The 25,584-nt window shown below is 42.6% G+C and overlaps 1 protein-coding gene across 3 annotated transcripts in view; it reads left to right on the top strand.

Moving 5' to 3' along the window:
• Positions 1 to 25,584, top strand: part of TBC1D32 (TBC1 domain family member 32) — a 167,205-nt gene that overhangs the window by 117,486 nt on the left and 24,135 nt on the right. For all 3 annotated transcript variants that reach the window (XM_014611068.3, XM_059733326.1, XM_019479552.2), the window contains 3 exons: positions 21,229 to 21,298; positions 22,109 to 22,224; positions 24,631 to 24,785. In XM_014611068.3, the coding sequence (XP_014466554.1) occupies positions 21,229 to 21,298; positions 22,109 to 22,224; positions 24,631 to 24,785 (341 nt within the window). The remainder of the gene's footprint in view (positions 1 to 21,228; positions 21,299 to 22,108; positions 22,225 to 24,630; positions 24,786 to 25,584) is intronic.

Below are 25,584 nucleotides of genomic sequence, written 5' to 3'. Positions count from 1 at the left end.
TTGGCCATAGCCACACATACGGGCATATGCACTTGCAGCAGCTCAAATAGCAACAACACAAATTTGTGCCTGAGATTTATGCCTCAGCGCATGTGCCTGAATATGCACTTTGGTGTGGGACAAATTGTGCCACTTGGGGCAAACTGACTCTGCCCAGTACCTGCATTGGCCCCAGCAGTATAAAAAGCTGCCCTGGTGAGTAGCTCAGGGCTACTTGCCCTCAGGAGCTTCTGAGGCCTGGCCAGTCAATATATGGGGACATTAACCCCCTGTGACAGCTGGATTGCTGCAACAGCCCTGACCTAGAGTGGCCCCTGCACCCTCTACCCACTGCAGCAGTCTGGTAGTGGAGGCTGTTGCCTGGCTGTGACCTGCTACCACCCGTGACAGCATCCGGCCCCTTGGACCTGCAGCCCTATATCTGCATGCCTGGACAGGGACCTCATGGCAACCTGGGCTCTGGTACAGGCACTGCAGCAGAGCTGCTTGCACCTCTGGTCCAGATGCCAGTGGGCCTTGGCTCCAGAGTTGGCCTTTGTGCGGCACTGATGCCAGGTGTCCCCCCACTGTGCCTTCTGGGCAATAGCTGCCTAGATGATGTGCTCCTTATCATGGCCTGCTTTGAACTGTCAAATATGTCCTCTTGGCCAAAAATGGCCAGGAGGTCAGCCACCTTGTGTATGTGAGGGGTCTGTGGGTGGGTATGTGGGGGAAGTTGGGTTTCCAGGTGAAATTGTGGGGGGTTTGTGGGTGGGTGTCTGGAGTTTGTAGGGGGGTTGCCACATGCCTGCCCCCACCCCCGTGCAGTGCACAGCCTCCAGCGCTGACAGCAGCAGCCAGCCAGACTGTCAAGGTGCTCATGGCCTGCTGCAGACACAGCCCTGCAGTGGTGCTACACTGCCTGACACCTGGAGGCTGCACATAGCAAATGGAGCTGTCCCGGCCTGGCCCACTGACACTCACTTTCGAACAGGACCAGGCCGGCTCCTGCTACCAGTCGGGGCCACTGGCACTGCATTCAGGAGCTGCACACCATTGGGTTGGGCATGTGGAACCCTGTCCCGGCAGCACACAGCTCCTGCGTGCACTGCCAAGAGCCCCAGGTGGCCACAAGAGCCATTCCAGTCCTGTCTGGAAGTGTGTGCTAGCGGGTCAGGCCATCTCTGTTCACCATGTCCAGCCCCCGGGTCTCAGGCGGTGCTGCATCGCCACAGGGTAGTGCCTGCAGTGGGCCATGAGCATCCCCAAGGCCTGGCTGGCTGCTGCTGCCAGCGCCAGGGGCTGTGTGCTGCAGAGGGGTGGGCGGGGGCGAGTATGTGGTAGCTCCCCTGCAACCTCCCCCCCAGAAACCCCACAGTATCCCCACCCCCACACAGTCCCTCCCCTACCTACAGTCCCCCCCATCTCCAAATCCCTGCTTACTGGGGACAGAGACTGGGTCCCAGCTGCTGTTACCAGCCTTGCCCTATTTCTGTTTCCCCCAGCACACTGAAGCAGCATGCTGGAGCAGCAGAAGCACACGGCAGGCATAGAGATGCTCTGGGTGGGTGCAAGATTATCTCTTTGGAGCACCTAGCCTCCGGTTGCCTCTGGGCACACTCCAGGAGCACACCCTGCACCACTTTTTTCCAGGCTGTTTTCTTTAGATATTGGGATTTCCCAGTATCAAATTTAGAGTCTGTGTTGCAAATATGCAGCACAGGGAATTTTTTGTTTGTTTGTGGCGTGTCTCCTGTGGCATCCCAAACTGCTTTGAGACATTGCAGCAGGCACGCGCTTGCTCATCTGGACATGACCCTTGAGGCTTCCTGTCAATCTGACAGCAATACATTTATTATTACCCTTTGCTTCTGGTTATTCATTCCCCTAACAGTAATTCTAGCCCACGTTTACAGTTTATGCCTCAGACTGCCATGCAGAACATAAAGAAGGATGAGTGGTGATAGTAACAGTAGTGTCATCTTTTTACCTGGTAGCTCAGGGGTTTGATTCAGGTTCAGTTCCATTCTCTACTTGAGATCTGAACCAGTGTCCCCAAGTTCCTAGAGGAGTGTCCTAATTACTAGGCGCCTGAGTATTTTTGATGGGAGAATATTCTTAGCCATTCCTGGTGAAGCTAGTACACTTTTTTTATGAACAGGTTCAAATTCACTGGAATTGGAGCAGGAACTGGAACCCATACAAGTATCCAGCCTCCCAAGTAGAAGTCCGAATCGCTGAGTTTGGCAAATCCTTTACCCTCTCTTTATTTTAATGACTACATATTTTATACAACATGCAACAGCTACTGAATTGAATAGAGGAAAAATTGAATACAGGATAAATCTAAGCCAAATTCAGAGGAATTGAATTTAAGTTGCCCATGTCCTACAAGTGCAATCTAACCCCTGAGATCTTGGTTACAAAAGAGACAGTCCCACTAGCAAGTAATCAGCAAAGTTGGATAGAATTGCATATAATTTCAGGATGACTGAAACTGTGTTTTTAAAGTGAATTTTGCACAGCTCTAATCAGGAAGCAAAACCAATTCTCATTTCCTGGGCAGGATGGAATGTTTTCTTTACTTTTTTCTGGATCTACATGTAAAAAAAAAAAAAAAATACTGGGATGCATTACCATTAGGCTTGGGGAAATACCAGGCTTTTGGGATCTGTAGACAATATACATTTTAGATGCATTACTCAGAATGTTACTCTGGATTGCTGCTTCTCAGCCAGTGTGCTGGGGCACCTTAGGATGCCATGAGACCTTTTGAAGAGTACTGCAAGGTATTAAAAGAGAAATAGATATGAGAAGATAAGTGCAGGCTTATCCTTGCCTGATCACTGCCCTACCTCCACTTCTTTGGCCCCCTGGAAGGAGGTCAGCATTAATAAATACATTAGTTTTTAAAATGGAGAGCTGCTTAGTTCACAAAAGTTATGGAGGGGTGCCTCGAGTCTAAAAAAGTTTTTGAACCACTGGTCTGGATTTTTAATGCTCTGTTTCCATGATAAATGACCTAAATATGGCAGCCCTGTTTCCATTTTCTAATAGTTTTTTTGGTTTTTTTTAACCCTTAAATCTTGTACATAAAGCAGTATGGGGCCCACATTCAGAAAACATTCCTGAATGTCCATTTCTCAAAAGAAAGAAGTCAAGGTGTGCATTATGTTCTCCCTTTACAATACTGTGTTTAAGAGTTCCAGGCCATCAGCCTTAGCTTATTTTAAAGGCTTCTTTTAAAGGGACACCAGTTGCATCTGTTCCATTGTCATAAATGGCTATGTTCCCAGGCTTTTTCCTTCCCTTTTGTATAAAATCTTTAACTTGAGCTAGATGCATGTATATGCAACTCTTCTGCCAGACTCTAGTGGTACAAAGACTAGTTTTAAATTTGAATTTAAATAACTAAACCTAATCAAACATAACTATTAAATACCTCAAATATCCATCACCCCAAATTTCAAATATGCCTGGGTCTCTTGGTTGCTGTCTCTATTCAAAAACTCCCCATCTCAGGAGTTACTACTTGGCCAGTTCAGGGTCTTAGAGAGGGCAGGGAGATGAGTTTTCTTCTAGATTGCTGGCTGAGATGCACATCTCAAAACAGAAAACTGACAAACTAATCTACAAAATCAAAAATAAATTGCCAAGTGGTAAGTTAGGTCTTCCATAACAGTCACTACATTAATATTTAATCAATAATGTGAGGCAGTTTTAGAACCATATGTCTTTGCTGGTATCTTTTCCAGCCTCTATTCCCAAACAAGCTTGAAGAACATTTGATAGGTGATTGTATACTCCCTCCTCCATCTTGCACTGGGGCTTGAACAGTCTCCTGAACAACAGTTTCAAAGAGGAGCCAGATATTTAGTTTTAATAAACAGAAGTTATGGTTTATATGAATGTAGATTCATTACAGTGCATAGATAGTCAATGTTTATCATGTTTCTTGGAATGAAAAATTGATTATCTTAAAAAATGATAGCTTTATAAACCCTAAGGTAGTTGTAATTAGAATAACACAATCATTCATGTGTTATAGACTCCTTCGGGACGTCAATCTATTATAAAAATTTGCAAATCTGGAAAAATCAAATTAGTTTGGGTTGTTATCCCTTTAAATTTAAGAGAGAATTAAAAATAACAGATAAACCATTATGCAGTTGCAATGCTTAAGTATAAACAGTAACACAAATCTTAACTGAAGTTAACTTTCTGTTAGCAGCATGGAAAATGGACTTTAATATGAGTTCAGATGAGATCACAAACTTACCTGGCATGGGCATTAAATGAATTTACTCTTTTCCCTTCCTTACATTTGCTTGTATTTTTCCTTGGCCTTGAAAATTCTTTTTTTTTTTTTTTTTTTTTTAGAGCTAAATTTCATGGCTCTGATAGTGAGTAGGGCACTAGTGGGGCAACTACTAGGAAACAGCAATGGTGTGAGAGAGAAGGATTTATATGCTAGGTGCTGTCAGGAATTCCTGAATACCACTTCCCCTACCTGTAAAAAGGAAGTCGTTTTCCTTTTGTTTCCAGGTGTTTGACTAGAACTGATGAAAAAGTTTTAATCAGAAAATCCCAGTACACTGAAACACAAGTTTTGTGAAAATGAATTAGTTTTGACCAATTTTCATTCATCTATAGGTAGAGTTTGGAAAGAAACCTAGCTGGTTTCATGTCGAATCACTTGGCAGGCTGCTGAAGAGCACAGATTTCTATGATCAGTCTCTGTGGTAGCCCCACCATACAGACTGCATCAGGGATTCATGATGTGACTGCCCAGGATCAGGAGCCCCACAGAGAGCCTAACAGCACTAGGAACTTCTGTTTCTAGTTGATAGCCATCTCCCATGTACACTGGAGAGTCATGAAGCCCTGAAAACCCTGGCTCAAGCTGGGTTCCTGGAAGCTGATTCTGAGGTTCCCCTCCATGCTGTCCTCCCCCTGGGAGACCCACGCCAGCCATGGCAAGGCATCCTGTACCTGCCCAGCAGCATTGGGGGAAGCAGTGCAGAGTTTCGCTTCCCGTTGCTGCCAGCTGAGCAGGAGGATCCACGGTATGGCCAACACAGGGCTCCCAACGGGAGGGCAGCAGGGCGGGGAGCTCCAAGCCGACAGCAGGCAGCCATCCATCTGCCTCCGGTCCCCTACGGGCTCTGCTCCAGCTGTGCTGCTGGTGGGAGTGGGGGCATCATCTTAGGGCCCCTCCCACAGCAAAAATAAAAGTCAGTGCCTATGGTGGAGGTCATCTTGTGATTTCACTTCTTGCTAGTAAAAATACAGTAAATACAACCATCAACAGCTGAAAGACAAGAACTTCATGAAATTACAAAATCATCTCAAAACTGTGCAATAAGCTTGAACAAATGTTTTGCACAAACAATTTTAATGTTGTGATAAAACAGTTTACTTGCTATATAACTTTAGTATCCTTGATTTATATTCACTTCACATCCTATTGCTCCATAATATCTTCACTAAAGTCTCTGCTGTATAGATTGAACTGGAGGGACTTCAAGCTCAACCGAGCTGCAAATTGCAGCCACACCATCTTGCATGCTACCCAGATGTTCTTAACCAGATTTTCATCTGTTGTGAATTGGCTTGGTTCCACTGACTTCAATGAAACTGCCAGTTCCCTACCAGCTAAGGATCTGGCTCCCATTCTCCTGCATTGGGGCTAGGTGGCAGCAGTCAGTTCGCTCACTGTGATTTCTTTTTGTAATTTAGTATTGATATTATAGTAGTACCCAGAAGTTTCTGCTGCAGAAGCAAGAAAAGTTCTTTTTGTTCTTTCTGACTTTTAAAAACAAGGTATATATCTTATTTGGGGGACGAGTTGTATGTAAGAAAATACAGTATGGGAATTTGTTTCTCAAATAACTCTTTCTTTAAGAGGACAACTTTTCTAACTTTAAGCATGAGCATCTGTACACAGACACATTGGATATATTTTTAACCTACCTGCACTAACACAGTATGCAAAATGATGGCTGCTGTCTGAGAGAGTCTGCTGGTCAAGGAAGAAAGAAAAAAAGCATGCACCATTTGAACCAAATCAACATGATTAGGTTTGATCTTCTCTAGTGTCCATTATTTGTTTACACTCAAATACACTCCTAGAACTACTGATGAAAATTAGTAATTGTATATTAAATAGGTCTAAAGATTTTTCCTAATAAATTAATTTCCATAAAATTAAAGTTACATTGACTTGACGTTAACATTTGTGTAAGAATTATTTATCTGGGTTTGGAAACATTTGTCTGGGCTTCATTCTTCCTCCTACTCTTCCATACCAGAAGAGTATCGATTCATTTTCACCCCTTCCGTAAACAGGAAATAAATATTTTAGACAAATGCATATTAACCATAAATGAGATTTAATACAATAACTTTACATTATCCTGTAAAATGTACATCATGTTCTAGAGTGCTTAGAGCAGGCATTGCCTTATTTATTCAGTATTAATTCAAGTCTGTACAACAAAATTCATTTTTCTATGTCATTATTCTCTGGTTGGCATGTTTTGACAGTTTTTATAATGATAATACCCAGTTATAAAAAGGTAAAAACTTTGCTTTTATGGCCACTGATTCTTCCTTCATATTGTATTTTTCACTTCATTAACATTAAACAGAATTCTGAAGGATACTTCTTAGTTAATAATAAAATAATTTGCATTCAAGAAAAACTATTTATAATGTTGGCAGATGTAATGTCACATTAAAACTGTGTGGCTTCCCAGAGGTTAAAGTAAACATTTTTCTGCCCACCTGTCTAATTTAACTAGATACAGAACATCTCTCACATATTGGCAATCTCATTCTTTAGAAAGGACAATAAAATATGATATAAGCCTTTTATAAAATATATGATTCAATCTGGAAATTAACCTTCAATTTTAGGATTGCTTATGCTACACCCAGTGTGAATATATGGCATCCTGTTCGTTTTCTCAGCTGTCTAAAATTTGCTTCAGAAAGGAAAAAATGCATAAGAAAATTTCACAAATGAATGTTAATAAAAATCCAACAAACAAGTTGAATATTTGTCTACGCATGGAAGATCACTCTGAATTGTATGTTCTACTAAAATGGTTGCTTTGGAAAGTTTTTGTAGCTGCAAACTCTGTATGCTCTCACTTTTGTGCTGCTGAGTTTCAGGAACCTTTCTGAAAAGCATTTCCTATTGAGGCTGGCAAACTAAGCATGGGAATACAAGCAAATACTTTTCCTTCCTCAGTAGTCACAGCAGTGAAGGAGGAAGGGGAAGAAAAACTATGGGGTTACTTTAGGGATACCTCCCTCTATTCCTTCATTTCCATAGGAATTATTGGTCAGATTTGAAAAAGGGCATAGGCACACCTTAAATTGCAGTAATGGCAATTTAGGCATCTATGTCCAAGTGAATGGTCCACAAAAACACATAATTGGTTAGGAACCTAAATTTTAATCAATTATTTTATTTAGGCACTTAAAATTCTTCCACTGTATACACCCAGAGTGGCTGCCATCTTGGCTAAGCCAAACTTTTCGGCGCTTTTGTGCTTTTCCCAAGTCCATTTGAGTTTTATAAACTGGGTGTCCCCATGCGTGTGTTCCCTGATAGGCCTGATCCAGTAGGCATGCTTAGACCATGCCTAAAGGAAAGATGCACATTAACATTAACAAGTGTTAATTGTAAGGAATATTAGTGTGTGTTAAAGTTAATGAGTTCTAGTGATCAGTCTAGGGTTACCATACGTCCGGTTTTCCCGGACATGTCCTCTTTTTTGGCCCCTTGTCCTCCATCTGGGCGTTTTTTTTTAAATGCAAGCAAAACTTTGCTTCGCCTCTGCTTTTGTTTGGGGCTTGGGACAGTGGGGGAAGCTGATTGGGTGTTGGGATATCTCATGCTCTGTGCGCAGGCCCCGGCAACTCCTGGCAGGTGTGTATACGTGTGTGTGCACGTGCATGCACCTGCACCCATGTGAGTGAGCTGTGTGGACAGAAGGCCTGGTAGGGAGCAGGGGGCTGCAGGTCGGGAGTCAGTGGCAGCAGCAGGGCTGGGGAGGGAAGGGGGCATATCACTGCTCCACCCACAATCATATACCCCCTTCCCCAACAGGTGTTCTCTTTTTTGAATTTTGAAATATGAAAACCCTAGACCAGTCATGTTTGAAATTTATACCCTCTCTAATGTGCATTGCTCAGACCTGTACCTTGAGGGCCGGTGGGCAGGGGCATGCCTAGGACCTTCAAGTCTGTTCCATACCTGCTCTGCTTACCAACTCTCTAGACACAACATAAGCTGCGGGGGGGGGCTGCCCTGCCCTGCCCTGCCCTGCCCTGCTACTTAGGTCACTTCCTCTGCCCCTAAATCACTCCGCTGCCCCCATCAGCATTAGTCAAAGACGCACTGCAGAGTAGGAGTTTTGAAGTGATGGGAGCCCAGGAAGGGTGGCTGTGCCTTAAGGAAACGATCCTTCGGGCACAAAGCAAGACGATCCCCTTGCGAGGTAAAAGAGGGAAAGGGGCCAGGAGGCTTCCCTGGCTGACCAGAGAAATCCAGGGCAGCCTAAGGGCCAAAAGAGGAGCACATAAAAAGTGGAAACAGGGAGAGATCACCAAAGACGAATATACCTCCTCTGCTCGTGCTTGTAGGGAGGCAGTTAGACGGGCCAAAGCTACCATGGAGCTGAGGATGGCAGCCCAAGTAAAAGACAACAAGAAATTGTTTTTTATATAGGGAGTAAAAGGAAGGCCCAGGGAGGAATAGGACCCCTGCTAAATGGGCAGAAGCAATTGGTGACGGACAGGGGGTACAAGGCTGAACTCAACGAGTTCTTTGCCTCAGTGTTCCTAAGCGAGGGGCACGACAAGTCTCTTACTGGGGTTGTAGAGAGGCAGCAGCAAGGCGCCAGACTTCCATGTGTAGACCCTGAGATGGTGCAGAGTCACTTGGAGGAACTGGATGCCTTTAAGTCGGCAGGCCCGGATGAGCTCCATCCGAGGGTGCTGAAGGCACTGGCCGACATCATTGCAGAGCCACTGGCAGGAATATTTGAACGCTCGTGGCACACGGGCCAAGTCCCGGAGGACTGGAAAAGGGCCAATGTGGTCCCCATTTTCAAAAAGGGGAGGAAGGAGGACCCGGGCAACTATAGGCCAGTCAGTCTCACCTCCAACCTTTTCAAAATCTTTGAAAAAATTATCAAGGCTCACATTTGTGAGAGCCCAGCAGGACAAATTATGAAACCAGCATGGGTTCGTGGCAGGCAGATTGTGCCTGACCAATCTAGTCTCTTTTTATGACCAGGTTACGAAACGCCTGGACACAGGAGGAGGGGTGGATGTCGTATACTTAGACTTCAGGAAGGCCTTTGATACGGTATCCCACCCCATACTGGTGAACAAGTTAAGAGGCTGTGACTTGGATGACTACACAGTCCGGTGGGTGGCGAATTGGCTGGAGGGTCGCACCCAGAGAGTCGTGGTAGATGGGTCGGTTTCAACCTGGAAGGGTGTGGGCAGTGGGGTCCCGCAGGGTTCGGTCCTTGGACCGATACTCTTTAATGTCTTCATCAGTGACTTGGACGAGGGAGTGAAATGTACTCTGTCCAAGTTTACAGATGACACAAAGCTATGGGGAGAAGTGGACACACCGGAGGGCAGGGAACAGCTGCAAGCAGACCTGGACAGGTTGGACAAATGGGCAGAAAACAACAGAATGCAGTTCAACAAGGAGAAATGCAAAGTGCTGCACCTAGGGAGGAAAAATGTCCGGCACAACTACAGCCTAGGGAATGACCTGCTGGGTGGCACAGAGGTGGAAAGGGATCTTGGAGTCCTAGTGGACTCCAAGATGAACGTGAGTCGGCAGTGTGATGAAGCCATCAAAAAAGCCAATGACACTTTATCGTGCATCAGCAGATGCATGACAAATAGGTCCAAGGAGGTGATACTTCCCCTCTATCGGGCACTGGTCAGACCGCAGTTGGAGTACTGCGTGCAATTCTGGGCGCCACACTTCAAGAAGGATGCGGATAACCTGGAGACGGTCCAGAGAAGGGCCACTCGTATGGTCAAGGGCCTGAAGACCAAGCCCTACGAGGAGAGACTAGGGAAACTGGACGTTTTCAGCCTCCGCGAGAGAAGGTTGAGAGGCGACCTTGTGGCTGCCTATAAGTTCATCACAGGGGCACAGAAGGGAATAGGTGAGTATTTATTCACCAAGGCGCCCCCGGGGGTTACGAGAAACAATGGCCACAAACTAGCAGAGAGCAGATTTAGATTGGACATTAGGAAGAACTTCTTCACAGTTCGAGTGGCCAAGGTCTGGAACGGGCTCCCAAGGGAGGTGGTGCTCTCCCGTACCCTGGGGGTTTTCAAGAGGAGGTTAGATGAGTATCTAGCTGGGGTCATCTAGACCCAGCACTCTTTCCTGCTTATGCAGGGGGTCGGACTCGATGATCTATTGAGGTCCCTTCCTACCCTAGCATCTATGAATCTATCTATGAATCTATGAATCAGCTGTGGACCTCCTTTCCACGCTGCCATTAGCCCCTCCACCCCCAGATTGCTCTCTCCACCCTCTGAATGGTCCTTCCACCTCCCAAACCTCTGTCCTGACAATTCAGTTAGCCCAAGAGCAGCAGCAGTGGCAGAAGTGATGGGGGGAGAGGTTCCTTCTCCCTCCATGTTCCCAGGCTGCCTGGCAGCTCCTTGCCACCTCTTCCTCCTCCCTGGCTACCCTTCAATTGCAGGGCCTGGATCTGGGTGCACAAGTGGGTCATGGTCTGCAGGGACCCCAGGAGAAGAGGGGGAATTGGGGTGGCAAGGGGGTGATCTGAGGGGTGCAGTGGATGATTTGGGGGTCAGGGCGATTTGGGGGGCAGAGGGTGCAGTAGCCCAGAAGCTCCCAACCCACTCTTTTTTCCCCCTCTGATCTTGGCCCCCTCCATCTTTTTCCCATAGCTCTCTTCCCCTCATTCTCTAATCTCCTTATCCATTTTTCCTCCCTCCCCACTCATCCATCCCATCCACCTATTGCCTGGCTGTTCCCAGCAGTCAGTCCAGGACCATAGAGTCATGAGTACACCTGGGAACAGTACCTCCTGGGGTACTGCAAATTGGTAGTTTTTATCTCAGGTGAGCACCCAGATAGAATTAAATTCTAACTCAAGCTAGGTAATATAGTTAAAAAATAATCCTCTCCCCAAGTAGCATTACTTTAAGATTTGTAAAGGGTACTTAGCACTTGTTAATGCGTCTTAATATGTGATCTTTCAAGTTTTAAGTGCTCTTAACATCATCTAATTTTAATGTGTAATCCCAGCCTAACATTAACATCACTAAATTAAACACAAAGCACAACATTCTCAACAACTACTAGTAAATACTTAGTGGTAATGGTGCCTGTTTTATATATGCAAGTCTAGTGATCAGTTTAGGTACCCAAGGAGTGTTAGATCTGGCTTCTTAGATTTCTGTATCCTGTCTCAAAACCCATATCTCTCAGCTCCAAGAAAAGGGACCTAGACACCAGTGTAACGCAAGTCTTGAATTGGAGCACTCCATCCCTCCTCTTAAAGTTGAGCCACTGAGACGAAAGGAAGGCAAGATTCCTGGGGCCAAAGAGTGTAAACCAAAGGAAGCATAATTCCCATGGCCTCTGGGAATCCTTGGTGTACTGGTCACTGATTCAGGGATTGCTTATGCATTTATCATTAAAATAAATGGGTTAAAATACATAACTCAGAAGTCTCTTTGTGGGTATTAGCAATTTGCAGCCTCCTGGGCTTGGCAGGAGAAAGGTCTGGAGGAAAAGAAACTTTTTGACTAGACTTTCAATGACTACATTGAAGGGTGTAGCAGATATGCATTTGATTACAGGCATATATGGTCAGGATTTACATCTTCTTTCCATTTTCAATGGGGGGTAGGGGTGGGACATGCTGTTTTGAGTTTTTAGGTTGAGTTATAATGCCTTATATAATCAAACAGAATTTGCCAAAATGATAGCAGAATTCAGTATTTTATCCAGGCTGATCTGTATGTCACCAAGTTTTGTTGTTCAAATTATTCTATGGCTTGGGGGGCGTGTTGTCAGGTCAGATATATTTGCTTCCTTAGTACAAACTGGAAGCAGAACTATCTGAAATCTTAGGCAGTTGCTATTTGTTAATATATTTTTTTTGACCTCGTATCTAATTTGCATCACTTGATATAAACCGGTTTTTACCATCATATGACATGTAGTATTACTTAAAGGCATTGCAGTAACTTGGAAGAGAACTGAAATACCGTGAGAAAAATCGCCGATGGAAGAAGATTAGTAAATTAGGGTAACAAAACAAAGAAGTTGGGGTGCCTAAAGCACAAAATAGGGCCAAGGGAAGCATGAGCAATAAGGTTTGAGAATTTTCCTTGGAAAAGTAACTGTAATGAAAAAAAGACATGAAAGACTTGGGTAACAGATGAGGGACACAAATGATAAAATTAGTGGCTAATTGAAAAATAAAATAGAATTTGTCTATAATGGAGGTCATCATCTTTTCTGGTCACTAGTAAACTATTTATTGCCAGGCATGAGTTTCATATTTAGCTTATATAGATATTCCAAAACTGGAAATTTGCCTTTAAATAAACCCGCTTGCATTAAATAATGGGTGTTTTCACAAATCATACTAAGTAGGATATACTTTCAGATTTCTTATGCTTGTCAAGAGCATGGGGATGTCATCAAAAGAATAGGTAGCTTATGTATTTCAAAAACATCACTTCCCTGTTGTTACTGTTCTGGTATAAGTGTTTATTCAATTCAGTATGGATTAAGAAATGTCTATTTGACCACGTTTTTATTCTTTTGAAAAAAATTGAATTCCCTCTGTTCAGTGCAGTTCATTGTGATGTATTTTATGTTTAATTCTTTCTCTGAATTAACACACAAGGAAATGCTACCATAGCTTATTTTGTTCATTCTTACTTCTGTACCTGTATCACCTGTCCATCTAATTGATAGTTTGTTCAGACATGTTCTGCGTTTTGAGAAGAAATCATGCTCTTATTGAGAAAATTGATTTTTTTGATGCTTATATCTTGAAAACTTTTTTTTTTTCAAGATAGTTTAAATATAACAAGTTTATTGATATATGGCTATCAGATCAATGTTGTAGAAAGCTAAGGTATGTACAGAATCAATCAGATATGATTTTGGAATTTTTTAATCACATTCAGTGTTCCCTAGAAGTACTGTAGGCTGCTAATTTTCCATGAATCTACAATATTTAAATAAACCATACATTATGCCTCTGAAGTCCTGCCCAGCCCTACTTTTCTATGATTTTAATCTTGTGGTAGTAGCCCCACTTTCTGTGATTCTAATGTTGTAGTTGTATTGGACTGTTGGAGCTGTGAAGGTCCAGGAAATATGCAAGAGGCAGGGATTTTTGTGTGTGGTATCTTTTATCAAACCAATTATCAAACCAACTGCATAGTTGGGAGAAATTTAGACAAGTTTTCAGGAATCTAAAGAGGTGTTGGTTGTAGCCATCTTGGTCTAAGGACTTAGGCAGACCACCACCCCCACAATTACTACACCCCACAACAGAGCCATCAGCATTTTCGGATCTTACAGCTGCACCTCCAGAAATGTTGGATTGGATGTCAGAATTGGATATATCTCATCCAATGCAACAAATGCCCTGATGGAAAATACGTAGGAGAGCCCAAACAAAACTGCAAACCAGAATGAATGTACACTGGAAATCTATCAAAGACAGGAATACCCATTTACCTGTGGGGGCACATTTCTCCCAAGAAAACCACTCTCTCCAATCCCTCAGTCCTAACCCTCAAATGAAGCTTACAAAAAGCATCCCAGAGACGAGCCTATGAACTCCACTTCATCGACCTCCTGGATACTAAAAATTATAGACTAAATATAGACATTGGATTTATGACACATTATAACCTGCCTGACATCTGATTCCCCAGGTATTTCACTATTCATCCCCCTTCTTTCCCACCCCACCCAGCCAGTCTCTTACCCATTGACTCCTCAATCTACATCTTCACTGACTGCCTATCTTGTATGCATACCAGCCCAGCCGCTGGCTTCTTTACTTTTCATTCCATCCAGGAAGAGCACACACCAACATCTGAAACTTCCTTAGCCTGACAAAGGGTTTTTGAACCCGAAAGCCTGCTTAAAAATTGTTTTCCAACTATTTACATTGGTCTAATAAAAGATACCAGGCATCTAAAAATATCACCCACAAAAATCGTAGCCTCTTAGACAGTTTTGTGGTAACTTAAAGCAGCGCTAAGATTTCTGGGTCAAATTTTGAATCAGAACACTGACTTCTAAACGATTTTCTTTTGCTTTGTTAAATCTGCTGTTGCAAAATGGAAATATGGGGATTTTGACCTACAATGTAAAACTGCAATTTTTGTTTCCCATATATTTTTATGGGTTGGCAGTTAACCAGCAGCACTGTGTACAGAGCTCTGGTTACATCAAATATGCTGGTGCACAAAAGTAAGAGGTTTTGGTGTCACAGGGTACAATATAATGTGGAATTCTTATTATATCCAAACCTCATGTTAATTTTTATTTTCATTCAAAATAGAGGGGCAAAATATCCAAGGGGAGATAGTAAGGAGAAAAAAAGTTTTCCAGCAGAAATAAATTACTACAATGGAGAAGAAAAGACAACTAAAATCAATTAAATTAATTGCGTTCTCTTAACACCAAATGGGCAATAATAACTGCACATTAAATTAATTAAAATGGAAACTGCAGTTCAGGTCTCATTTTACTGCACCCTTGAAGGATTCTGATCCTGATGTCAACTGAACCAACCACAGGAGGATCACACCGTGTGCCCGTCTCAGTTCAATTATCTGCTCCCATGCAGCTTTAGTAGGTACACCTGGTTGTGGATGCGATGGGACCTTGTACAATCCTGGAAGAGACCCTCGGTCACTTTGGGGAAACCCCAAAACTTGCCTGGCATAACTTCGGATGGATCTTCAGTGGTGGGGACTCCCGTTGAGAGGACTTCCAGAGTGTCATGTCTCCTGGCGGATGTACATGGGGCTCCACCTCCCCTACACTCCGTCCATATGCCAGTCTTTGAGACAAGCCTCAAGATCTTCATGCGGCTTGTCCTCCGGTGATGTCAATTCCGGATCTTCACGCTCCTTACACTTTCGTTAGTCCAAACTTCTTATCGTCTTAACCCAAGGGTTTCTGGATGTCCTGCCTATGGAGATGTGTCTCAGTAGCTGGCTCCGTCCTAAGCTGTATGCTACTACTGCCCTCTTCCACTGCCAGAATTCGCTTACTGGTGCCTTAAGACCTATCTACAGCAAAATAACCTGCAAGAGCCTGTGTCAAAGTAAAAGAGAGAGAGAAAAAGAAAACCACTGGACCGAGAAGAGGGAAGGGAACTACTTTAACTAATTATAACCGCAGTAAAATAAAGAAAGGACTAAAAAGAAAAAGTGGAGGGGTATCGGGCTGTGCAGCCCTCTTTCCTCCACCCAAACTCTAGCCTAGCGTGTCTCCTTATCTAGGATTTGTGTCTTTGCCCCAGCTGGGGTCTTCCACGGCTCTTCACTGAGCTGTCTCCGGTCCCGTGCTCCTGTGTCGTTCACCGCCAGTGCGGGATGTTTCCTCTGGCTCTGTCAGTACCGACACCAGCCTCCACATCAGATCTTCTTGCTTCTGCTGGTGCTGGATGCACCCGACGTGGGGGATCCCTGCCGATTCTCTCACTCACAGCATCCCTGCTCACTCCCTCTCAGAGCCAGCTTTTGAATCCGCCAGGTGGCCTCTCCCGCTTACATCATCTGGCTCCCACTGCAGATAAGCGCGGCTAATAAGCCACGCTGCTTTTTCTTTTGTCTCCCCAGATCATCAGCATCCTAAAAGGGGTACGTTTTCTTCTTTTATACAGTTTTTCTTTTGGGGTTGTGTTCCCCTTGTCCTGGGTTCCCCGGTGGGCAGGGCTCCTTGCTCCCCCATGCTTGTACTCCCAGAACACACTGGTATAGGGGATAGGCTTCTTTGTTGGCTTAGAGACTACTATCCCATTTCCCTTCTTCCTAATGTGATAGGGGTCATGGCCAGTTTCAAAAAACAGTTAGTCATTGTGAACTGGTTCAAGTATTCCCTGAGCAACTGGGAGTGCTGCTGGCTGAGTAATTGCTGGGTGATTGCTGTCTGTGTCTGCCAAAAGTCCTAACAAGGGGCAGAGCCAGGCACAGCAGGTCAAAAAAAAAGAGACTCCCTAAGTGACCAGGGAGCCAGCGACCAGAGACAGCAAACAGTAGTTTGCAAGTCAGTTTGCTGCCCTGCTCTTCGCAAGGGAGCCATTAAGGTAAGCTGTTTCTTTAAATAAGAGTAGCTAACCTACATATATTTACTGTAAGTATCTAGGCGTTAGACCAGTACTTAAGCCCCTTGCTTAACTAGAGTCCCAAGTGAGGGGGACGTCACCAGGGAGTTTACCTGGAAACTCTCTCAACTTTCTTCACTGTAAGTTTGGTAAGAGGAAGCAGGGAAAAGGGAACTTTTTGGGACTAAGGAACAGTGAACCGGCCAGTTTCCAGGGGAGTTTGCTAGGGAAGGTCTTTTTGGAAAGAGAGGCAGGAAGAGAGCTGGTGTTCTTCTCGATCCTTCTGGTCAAGGGGAAGGGGCTGGGCAGGAGCAGATGCATCCTACAGAACAATGCATGGCTGTGCAGATGGTGTCGTCAGCAGGGCTTTGGCTTCTTGACCATGGCATGTTGTTCGAAGAAGAATTGCTAAGAAGAGACAGGATCCACCTGTTGAAGAGAGGGAAGAGCATCTTCGCAGGCAGGTTCACAAACCTAGTGAAGGAGGGCTTTAAACTAGGGTTGTTGAGAAATGAACACAAAAGCCTAGAGGTAAGTGGGTGACCTGGAGGAAGCACAACCAGGAGGTGGCAATAGGGGAAGCCTTCTCATAGTTGAGAAAGTAGGGAAATTGGCTGGTTACCTCAGTTTGGGAAATGAGCAGGAAGTATTGGAAAAGAGACTCCCTAAGTGACCACAGTCGCAGAACTGTGACATGATTGGAATAACAGAGACTTGGGATAGCTCGCATGACTGGAGCACTGTTGTGGATGGGTATAAATTGTTCACAAAGGACAGGCAGGGAAGAAGAGGAGGAGTTGCTTTTTATGTAAAAGAGCTGTATGATTGCTTAGAGCTTCAGTATGAAACTAGAGAGAGGCCTGTTGACAGTCTCTGGGTTAGGATTGGGTGGGAGAGCAACAAGGGTGATGTGGTAGCTGTGTGCTGTAAACCACTAAATCAGGAGGATGAGGTGCATGAGGCTTTCTTCAAAAAGCTAGCAGAAGTTTCTCGATCACAAGCCCTGGTTCTCATGGGGGACTTGAATCACCCTGACACCTGTTGGGAGGGGAGAAAAACGGCAATCCAGGAAGTTTTTGGAGTGTGTTGGAGACAGCTTCCTGGTGCAAGAGGGGCCATGCTCTTCATCTCATGCTCACAAACAAGGACGAAGTACTGGGGGATGTAGTAGTGGACAGCAGTTTGGGCAGCAGTGACTATGAGATGATTGAGTTCATGATCCTGAGAAAGAAAGGAGAGCAGCAGAACATGGATCCTGGACTTCAGAAGAGCAGATTTTGACTCACTCAGGAAACTGATGGGCAGAATCCCTTGAGAGGCCAGTCTAAGGGGGAAATGAGTACAGGAGAGCTGGTTATATGTTAAAGACACCTTACTGAGGTGCAGAATGAATCGCCCCGATGCACAGACAGATTAGCAAGTATGACAAATGACCAGCTTGGCTTAGCAGGGAACTCTAGTGAGCTAAAACATAGAAGGAAGCTTACAAGACTAGCCCTGGGGCTCTTTAGCCTGGAAAAGCGCAGGCTCAGGGGTGATCTGATGGCCACCTATAAGTTTATCAGGGGTGACCACCAGCATCTGGGGGAACGTTTGTTCACCAGAGCGCCCCAAGGGATGACGACTAGGTCGAACGGTCATAAACTACTACAAGACCATTTCAGGCTGGATATAAGGAAGCATTTCTTTATTGTCCGAGCCCCCAAGGTCTGGAACAGCCTGCCACCGGAGGTGGTTCAAGCGCCTACATTGAACACCTTCAAGAGCAAACTGGATGCTTATCTTGCTGGGATCCTATGACCCCAGCTGACTTCCTGCCCTTTGGGCAGGGGGCTGGACTCGATGATCTTCCAAGGTCCCTTCCAGCCCTAATGTCTATGAAATCTATGAAAAAGAAGTGGAAACTTGGGAAAAAACTAGAGACTATTGCTGAAGCATGCAGGGATTAAGTTAGGAAGATCAAAGCTTAGTTGGAGTTGAAGCAAGGAAGGTGAAGAGTAACAAGAAAGCTTTCTACAAGTATGTCAGCAACAAGAGAAAGATTAGGGAAAGTGTGGGTTGCTTACTAAATGGGGGAGGCAACCTAGTGACAGATGAAGTTGTGAAAGGCTGAAGTACTCAATGCTTTTTTCACCTCTCTTTTCCCAAGCAAGTACAGCTCCCTAACTAGTGCCCCTGGCAGCACAGTTTGGGGAGTAAATGAGCAGCCAACAGTGACAAAAGAACAGATTAGGGACTATTTGGAAAAGCCGGACATGTACAACTCTGTGGGACCAGATGCAATGCATCCAAGAGTGCTGAGGGAGTTGGCCAATGCAATTACAGAGCTGCTGACCATTATCTTTGAAAACTAGTGGGAGAGGTCCCAGATGATTGGAAAAGGGCAAATATAGTGCCCATCTTTAGAAAGGGAAAGGAGGTGCTTCTGGTGAAACTACAGACCAGTCACCCTCCCCTCAATCCCTGGAAAAATCATGGAGCAGGTCCTCAAAGAATCCATTTCTAAGCACTTGGAGAAGGTAATTACAAACAGTAATCATGGATTCACCAAAGGCAAGTCATGCCCACCCAACCTGATTGGCCTCTATATTGAGATGATGTTCTCTGTGAATGCGGGAAGAGCAGTGGACATGACATACCTTGACTTCAGCAAGAGTTTTGATACGGTCTTGCACAACATTCTTGCAAGAAAGCTAAGGAAGTTCAGATTGGATTAATAGACAGGTGTAAGGTGGATAGAAAGCTTGCTGGATCATTGGACTCGGACAGTAATAGTCAATAGCTTGTTATCTATTTGGAACCCAGTATCAAGTGGCGTGCCGTAGGGCTTGGTCCTGGGGCCAATTTTGTGTTCAGTATCTTTATCAGTGACCTGGAAGATGGGCTGGAGTGCGCCCTCGGCATGTTTGCAGGTGACACCAAGCAGAGAGGAGTGGTAGATACGCTGGAGGGTAAGGCTCGGATTCAAAGTGACCTAGACAAAATGGAGGATTGGGCCAAAAAGAATTTCATGAGGTTCAAAAAGGACAAGTGCAAAGTCCTGCACTTAGGGCAGAACAATCCCATGCACTGGTACAGGCTGGGGGTTGTCTGACTGGGCAGCAGTTCTGCAAAAATGGACCTGGGGGTTAAATGGACAATAAGCTGAATATGAGCTAACGGTGTGTCCTTGTTGCCAACAAGGCTAACAGCATACTGGGCTGCATTGGTAGGTGTGTTGCCAACAGGTCAAGGGAAGTGATTATTCCCCTCTTCAGCACTGGTGAGGCCACATCTGGAGTACTGTGTTCAATTTTGGGGCCCCCACTACAGAAAGGATGTGTATGAACTGGAGAGAGTCTGGCAGACGGTAACAAAAATGGTGAGGGAGCTGGGGCTCATGACTGATGAGGAGAGGCTGAGAGAACTGGTTTTATTTAGTCTGGAGAAGAGAAGGCTGAGTGGGGATTATATAGCAGACTTCAGCTACCTGAATGGTGGTTCGGAAGAGGATGGAACTAGACACTTTTCAGTGGTGGCAGATGACAGAACAAGGAGCAATGGTCTCGTTGTACCAAGGAAAGTTTAGGTTAGGTATTAGGAAAAACTTCCTTACGAGAAGGGTAGTAAAGCACTGAAACAGGTTACCCAGAGAGACTGTGAAATCTGCATCCTAGGAGATTTTTAAGACCTGACTATTCAAAGCCTTGATTAGGATGATACAGTTGGGTATGGTCCTGCTTTAAGCAGGGGGTTGGACCAGATGATTTCCTGAGGTCCCTTCCAACTCTGTTTTATATGGGTGCCTATACATTTGCAGGGAGGCTGCTCCAATGCACTGTAATTACAGCATGTTGGAGCAGACTTGATTTAATTGCATCTGCTGAAGCATAGTAATTGATCCAGGTCAGAGCAGCCCTGGGGCTGCTCCAACCTGGCTCAGTGTGCTGTGGTACCATGTGCACATTCAAATACAGCACCCAGGGGTGATAAAATCCAGTGCAATATGTGCCAGAGTTTATTGCTCCATGCTAATGGCACATCTCATCTAGCTGATAGCATGCTAATAGCCCTCTGTGACACTACACTGTAGCAAATTAGTGCTACTGCACAGTTAAGTGCACTTATAAATGCACCCACTACATACTGAGTGTTTGCTTAGGAATCTACATTTGTCCTTAATTATAATGTGAGAGAAAGAGACTAGATCCTTTTGTTAGGTTTTTGTTTTCCCATTTACGATTTAAATACTCAAGAAAATAACAATTACAGAGGATGCTTTGTTTTAATGCATCCAGGTGTATTAGTTTGTTGGTCTGCTTTACAGCTTTTTAATCTAATGCAAAGTGCATTAAATGAATACACGTTACCATTTTAAGGAACAATAAATGAAAGTACTTTTATGTCTCCTTCAGCTCAATATTTATAATGTATCTTGAGGGATTTATGATGGAGAAAGTGATTGCAACTTTAACAACTTTACAGCTAGAGAAGTCTAAAACTGCTGGATCAAAAGTTAGTTTTATTTGTATCCTCCTCCAAGAAGTGTCAGACAGGCTAAGAATGGGGCCCAAAGACCAAGGCCCCATGTAATTGCTTGTTCTAGTTTTGCTCGTGTCCAGTTGTGACCATTCAAAACAAGAACTTTTCATTTTCAAATGTATTTGTTATAAAAGGGGATTCATTAGGTATTTGTAATTTCCTGTTGTATTCTTTGTAGAGGCTACTGACAGCACTTCCAAAACAAAACAGTCTCCAGATTTGACATCAGAAGATGTAAAAATATTACTTCCATCAGTTTTCAGTTAAAATCATGATTACAATACAAACGTTAATACCTTTTTATATTTCTTTTTTTTTCTTTTGTTTTTAGCTGCTGATGCAAATGTGAACAATGAAAGCCTTTTATCTGTGCAACAGCTTGGCATTAAAATGACAGTCAGGTACATTGTATAAAAATGTTTCCCTAGAGTATGTCTAGATTTTGTTTGATTTCCTTGGAATGACTTTAATGATAGTTAATCCGTCAGCTCAACATTTTGTACCGTTTAAATCTAAAGATCATCTTTGAGAAAATTAATTCTTATTTTCCAAATGAAAAAGGTATTAGAACATCATTAAATTATATGCAACAAATTATATAGGTTATTATCCTTTATTATGCTGAGGGCTAATTGCAACTTGTTTAGAAAGATTTACAGTTAAACTTACATTATCCCGTTATGTATTTTTATCCTAACATAGCCTCTTTAAATAGCTCTGTGTTTAGCTAAGCTTAGTCATATGCCATTTACTCATATTAGTTCATTTGTAATTTGCAAGACCATTATGAAGGGTAAAGTAATGTAATTTAGTTCTGGTGACTGTAGTTCTACAGACTGATTTTTATAATTCCAACTAGATTTATTTTTATCGCTAAGTGTAATTAGAAACATCAGGATTTAAATATTAGTGATAAGGATAACAGTGTACAGGAACAAAATGTACATCATTAGATAAAATATTACAGTATTTACAAATAAGTAGTAATCATTTAAAAAAAAATGAAGGCTGACAGATTTGAATAATAAATGCCTGCTGTACTTCTTGATCAAATCTAAACTAGTAATTCTGTACACTGGTATGAATACTTAATTTTTGTAAACTCTAAAATATACTTAATCCAACCTGTTTTAAATAAACTTTTAAATTGTTTTTATTTAAACTCAAATAATTCACTTTTTAAAATGTTGGCGGTTTTTTGTTGCTGCTAGGTATGGAAAATATTTAAATTTATTGAAAGACAACGCAGAAAATGATCTATGTTTGGTGTTAAAGCATGCTGAGAAATTTCTAAAGGAGCAGAAAACAACTATAAATTCCTCACTTCGTATCCTTTCCTGATGACGTGAATTACCGTGTCCAGTAAAATAACAGTAGCAGTTGAACTGCCAGAACAGTTTTTACAGTCTTCTGATACTTTGATTTTTCTGACAGTGGAAGAAACTAAAAAGTAAATTGCATGACACTGTACAGAAAGAAATCCACCCTTGCTAATAATCTTTATATAATTAGAATGTCTCCATTAAACAGAATATCACTTACCTTCATTCTCGCCCTTTCATTGCCTAGACTTTGTTAAGCTTGTTGTCTACTTTAATTTTAAGCCCTTTGGGCTTTTTATATGTGTCGTTTATATAATATCTTTTTATATATGTGTATAGTAGCACTGGGTCCTTACCTTCAATAAGACTTCTATACATTTCTATATGCCTATGGGGACAATACTAATCACATTGAACATTTAATACTTTATCATTATAATTTAATTTGCACTAAGGTTTTGATTTTCTTACTTTTTCAGAGAATATTTACATTTTTTTTTGCTTGTTTGTATAAAAGCAGCATAAAAGAAAAATCTCTTTTGCCTGTCTACGCTACCTTTGTAATGAATTTGTTTTATTTTTTAAATGCTTAAGGACACGGTCACAATATACGTGGCACTTTTAAAGGCTTTTGTTTTATATGGTTACTCCTATTTTATACACCTTGGACATTTTGGCAGTTTGGAAGCTAAAACCTGTTGCCTTACTGAAATGTATTTCTTCTGTTACATTTGCATAGTTCAGTCAAGTGCCATCCTCATTTACAGAGTCAGCAACACGATGATCAAAATATCTTCAATTAGTTGCGTCTTTTGTCAGCCTTGCCACTCAATTTATATATAATGCAGTCCAGTCTTCTGTGCATCTTCCTAGCATCAGTTCCTTGGTCAGTCCTCCTTTCTCTTCCCTGGCACACAGTCTTCTATTATATTCTTTTCTAAACTGCCTCCTGTTATTTTTAGAAAGTGTCTGTGGTATTTCATAGTTTCATAGTTGGTAGGTTCAGAAGGGATCTGAGCAGATCAATTTATTTTTTTTCTCTTACAATTTCCATTAATCCAGATTTAGTTCTAATGCTATTGACTGCCCATATGTTGGATTTGTTCTTGGGTCTAGAAAAAATTCAGTGTCCTTCTGAAGCATATCATCTCAAATGCTATTAATTTTTTTTTCTCCAGCTCCTTAAGGTTCACTGCACTTTAGTATAGGTTTAGGCAGCTTACATTAAGATGCCTAAAAGTAGAGTGGGAGCAAGGCTGACAGCCCCCCAAGGTTTAGTAACTTGAGGTTGGGGCAGAGGCTTGCAGGATCAGGGGTGGCTGTTGGGTCTGGGGGTTGGTGAATCTGTGGTGGGAGGGTTGCTGTCAAGGGGCTAATAATAGCCAAGTTAAAGTCGGGGGGGGGGGGGGGGAGGAACAGCACAGCCCAGAGGTTAGGGTGGTGGCTACAGCTGTGCTGTGAACACGTGCAGGTGTTCACTAGATTGGGTTAAACCCTCCGTAGATCAAGTTAACCCTTTCTCAGTATAAGTTAGTTCACCTCCTAAGGAACTTTTCCTCACCTATGTCTTACTTCATCTTGCATTTGTCTTCCGTTAAGAGTGCACCCAAGTACTGCACAACTAATCTTTGTTTGGAACTTCACAACTAATCTTTGGTTGCAAACTAGGTCGTTCAGCTCTTCTAAGGTAGTGGTACAGCTGTCTACATATCACAAGTAAATAAGCCATCGTCTTCCATTGAGGGCTTCATACATGATCATTTCTGTATGGATATTAAAATGTGTTGGAGACAGGATGGCTTATCGAACTCTTTTCCATACTTTGAACCATTCTGATACCAGTCCAGCTTTCTGTCCTTCATACAGTTTACACAGTAGGTCAGTCAAATATGCTGGTACATCTCCTTCAGTATCCTTAATCATTACTTTGTGTATTCACTGAAGCAGTAGATTTATGGATCAAAGTTACAAAGGTGTCCATGCTCTTTTGCCTTCTCCTTTGCAATTCTCAAATTCATTGCCTGGTTTCTGTCAGTCTGCTTTGCCAAAATCCTAGTTGCTTTGTTGCAATCTGTTTCTCCAGTTGCTCTGATGCTGCACTATATTGGTACAAAATTTTGGAGCAAAGTACATCAGGTCCCCAGATGTACAGATGATGACATTTGTTCTTTTTCGGATTATTATTTATTTCCAGGATTCCTGTTTTGTTTTGTTTTTTAGTATGGTATGATTTTTTTAAGTACATGACTTGTTATGATTCACATGTGAATCTACCTTCCTCCCTTAGTTTGTTTTTTGGAGGTTGTGGGGTTTTTTTTGTTTGCTTGGTTTTTTTGTATTTCTTTTGTCTTAAAAGAAAAATGCTTGCATACCAATGAAAGTTTGTTGGGTTCCTTAATTTTCTTTAACAGGCTGTCTGCAGGGACATTATGCTGGCCATGACTGGTTTGCATCATCTGTATTCCTCATAATGTTAGGAGACAGAGAAAAAACATTAACATTTCTTCAGCAGTTCTCCCATCTTCTCATCTCAGCATTTCTCTGGCTGCCAAGACTACATATGTCTGTAAGATGTTAAAGATGTTTTTGGTTGGGTTTTTTAAGGCAGCTTTGAACTTTTTAAAAGGAATGTTTATCAATTTCGCTGACTTTTTTAATAATGCATTAACTTTTCATTAAAGCTGTGAGTGCTTGTCCCTTAAAAATTCTCTTAGAAAAATATAGATTTGACATTTGCTCAAACGGTTGTTTAAAGGTACTGAAATAACAGGTAGACTCATGGTAATGGCAGTGTTATTGAATTTTAAAGTTGGCAATAAAATAAACTTTATTACTGGTGTTAAATTCTGTGCGTAGGCTGAAGCTACTATTGAAAGGATTTTTTTATTATTATTGTAATACTGAAGTTCATTGTTTTGATTATTAGCTTTGCTGTATTAAAAATCATTAAAAGGTGCCAAATATCAGTGTTATACTGAGAAAAACATTGAAAGGATCTTAGTGACTTTGAAACATCATTATAAATCGGGTCCTAAATGCTTCAATATTTTTAAAGGCTAATATTTTAAACTGAGTTAATTCTGTAAGATCCATATTTTTCATTCTTTGTTAAATAAGGTATCTATATATAAAACAAACTAACCAAAGAAAACGGTTTTATTTTGTAGAATTAATGGAAATGTTTTCAGATTCTCTAACCAATATAAATTAAAGTACCAACTGTGGCCAGTCATTAGAAACTGTTTTTCCAATTAAAAGATTCTATAGCTTTTCTTCAAGAGGAGTTCTATCGCTTAAAGCCCCAGCCCCACTTCTGGGGGTGGTCCAGCACTGAAATGTTTGGCTGTATTATAATGCAGGTCTTT

The sequence above is a fragment of the Alligator mississippiensis genome, chromosome 1, assembly GCF_030867095.1.
Source record: "Alligator mississippiensis isolate rAllMis1 chromosome 1, rAllMis1, whole genome shotgun sequence".
NCBI classification, from domain to species: domain Eukaryota; kingdom Metazoa; phylum Chordata; order Crocodylia; family Alligatoridae; genus Alligator; species Alligator mississippiensis.
The sequence above is the reverse complement of the archived record's forward strand: the minus strand, read 5'-3'. Positions and strand labels throughout refer to the sequence as shown.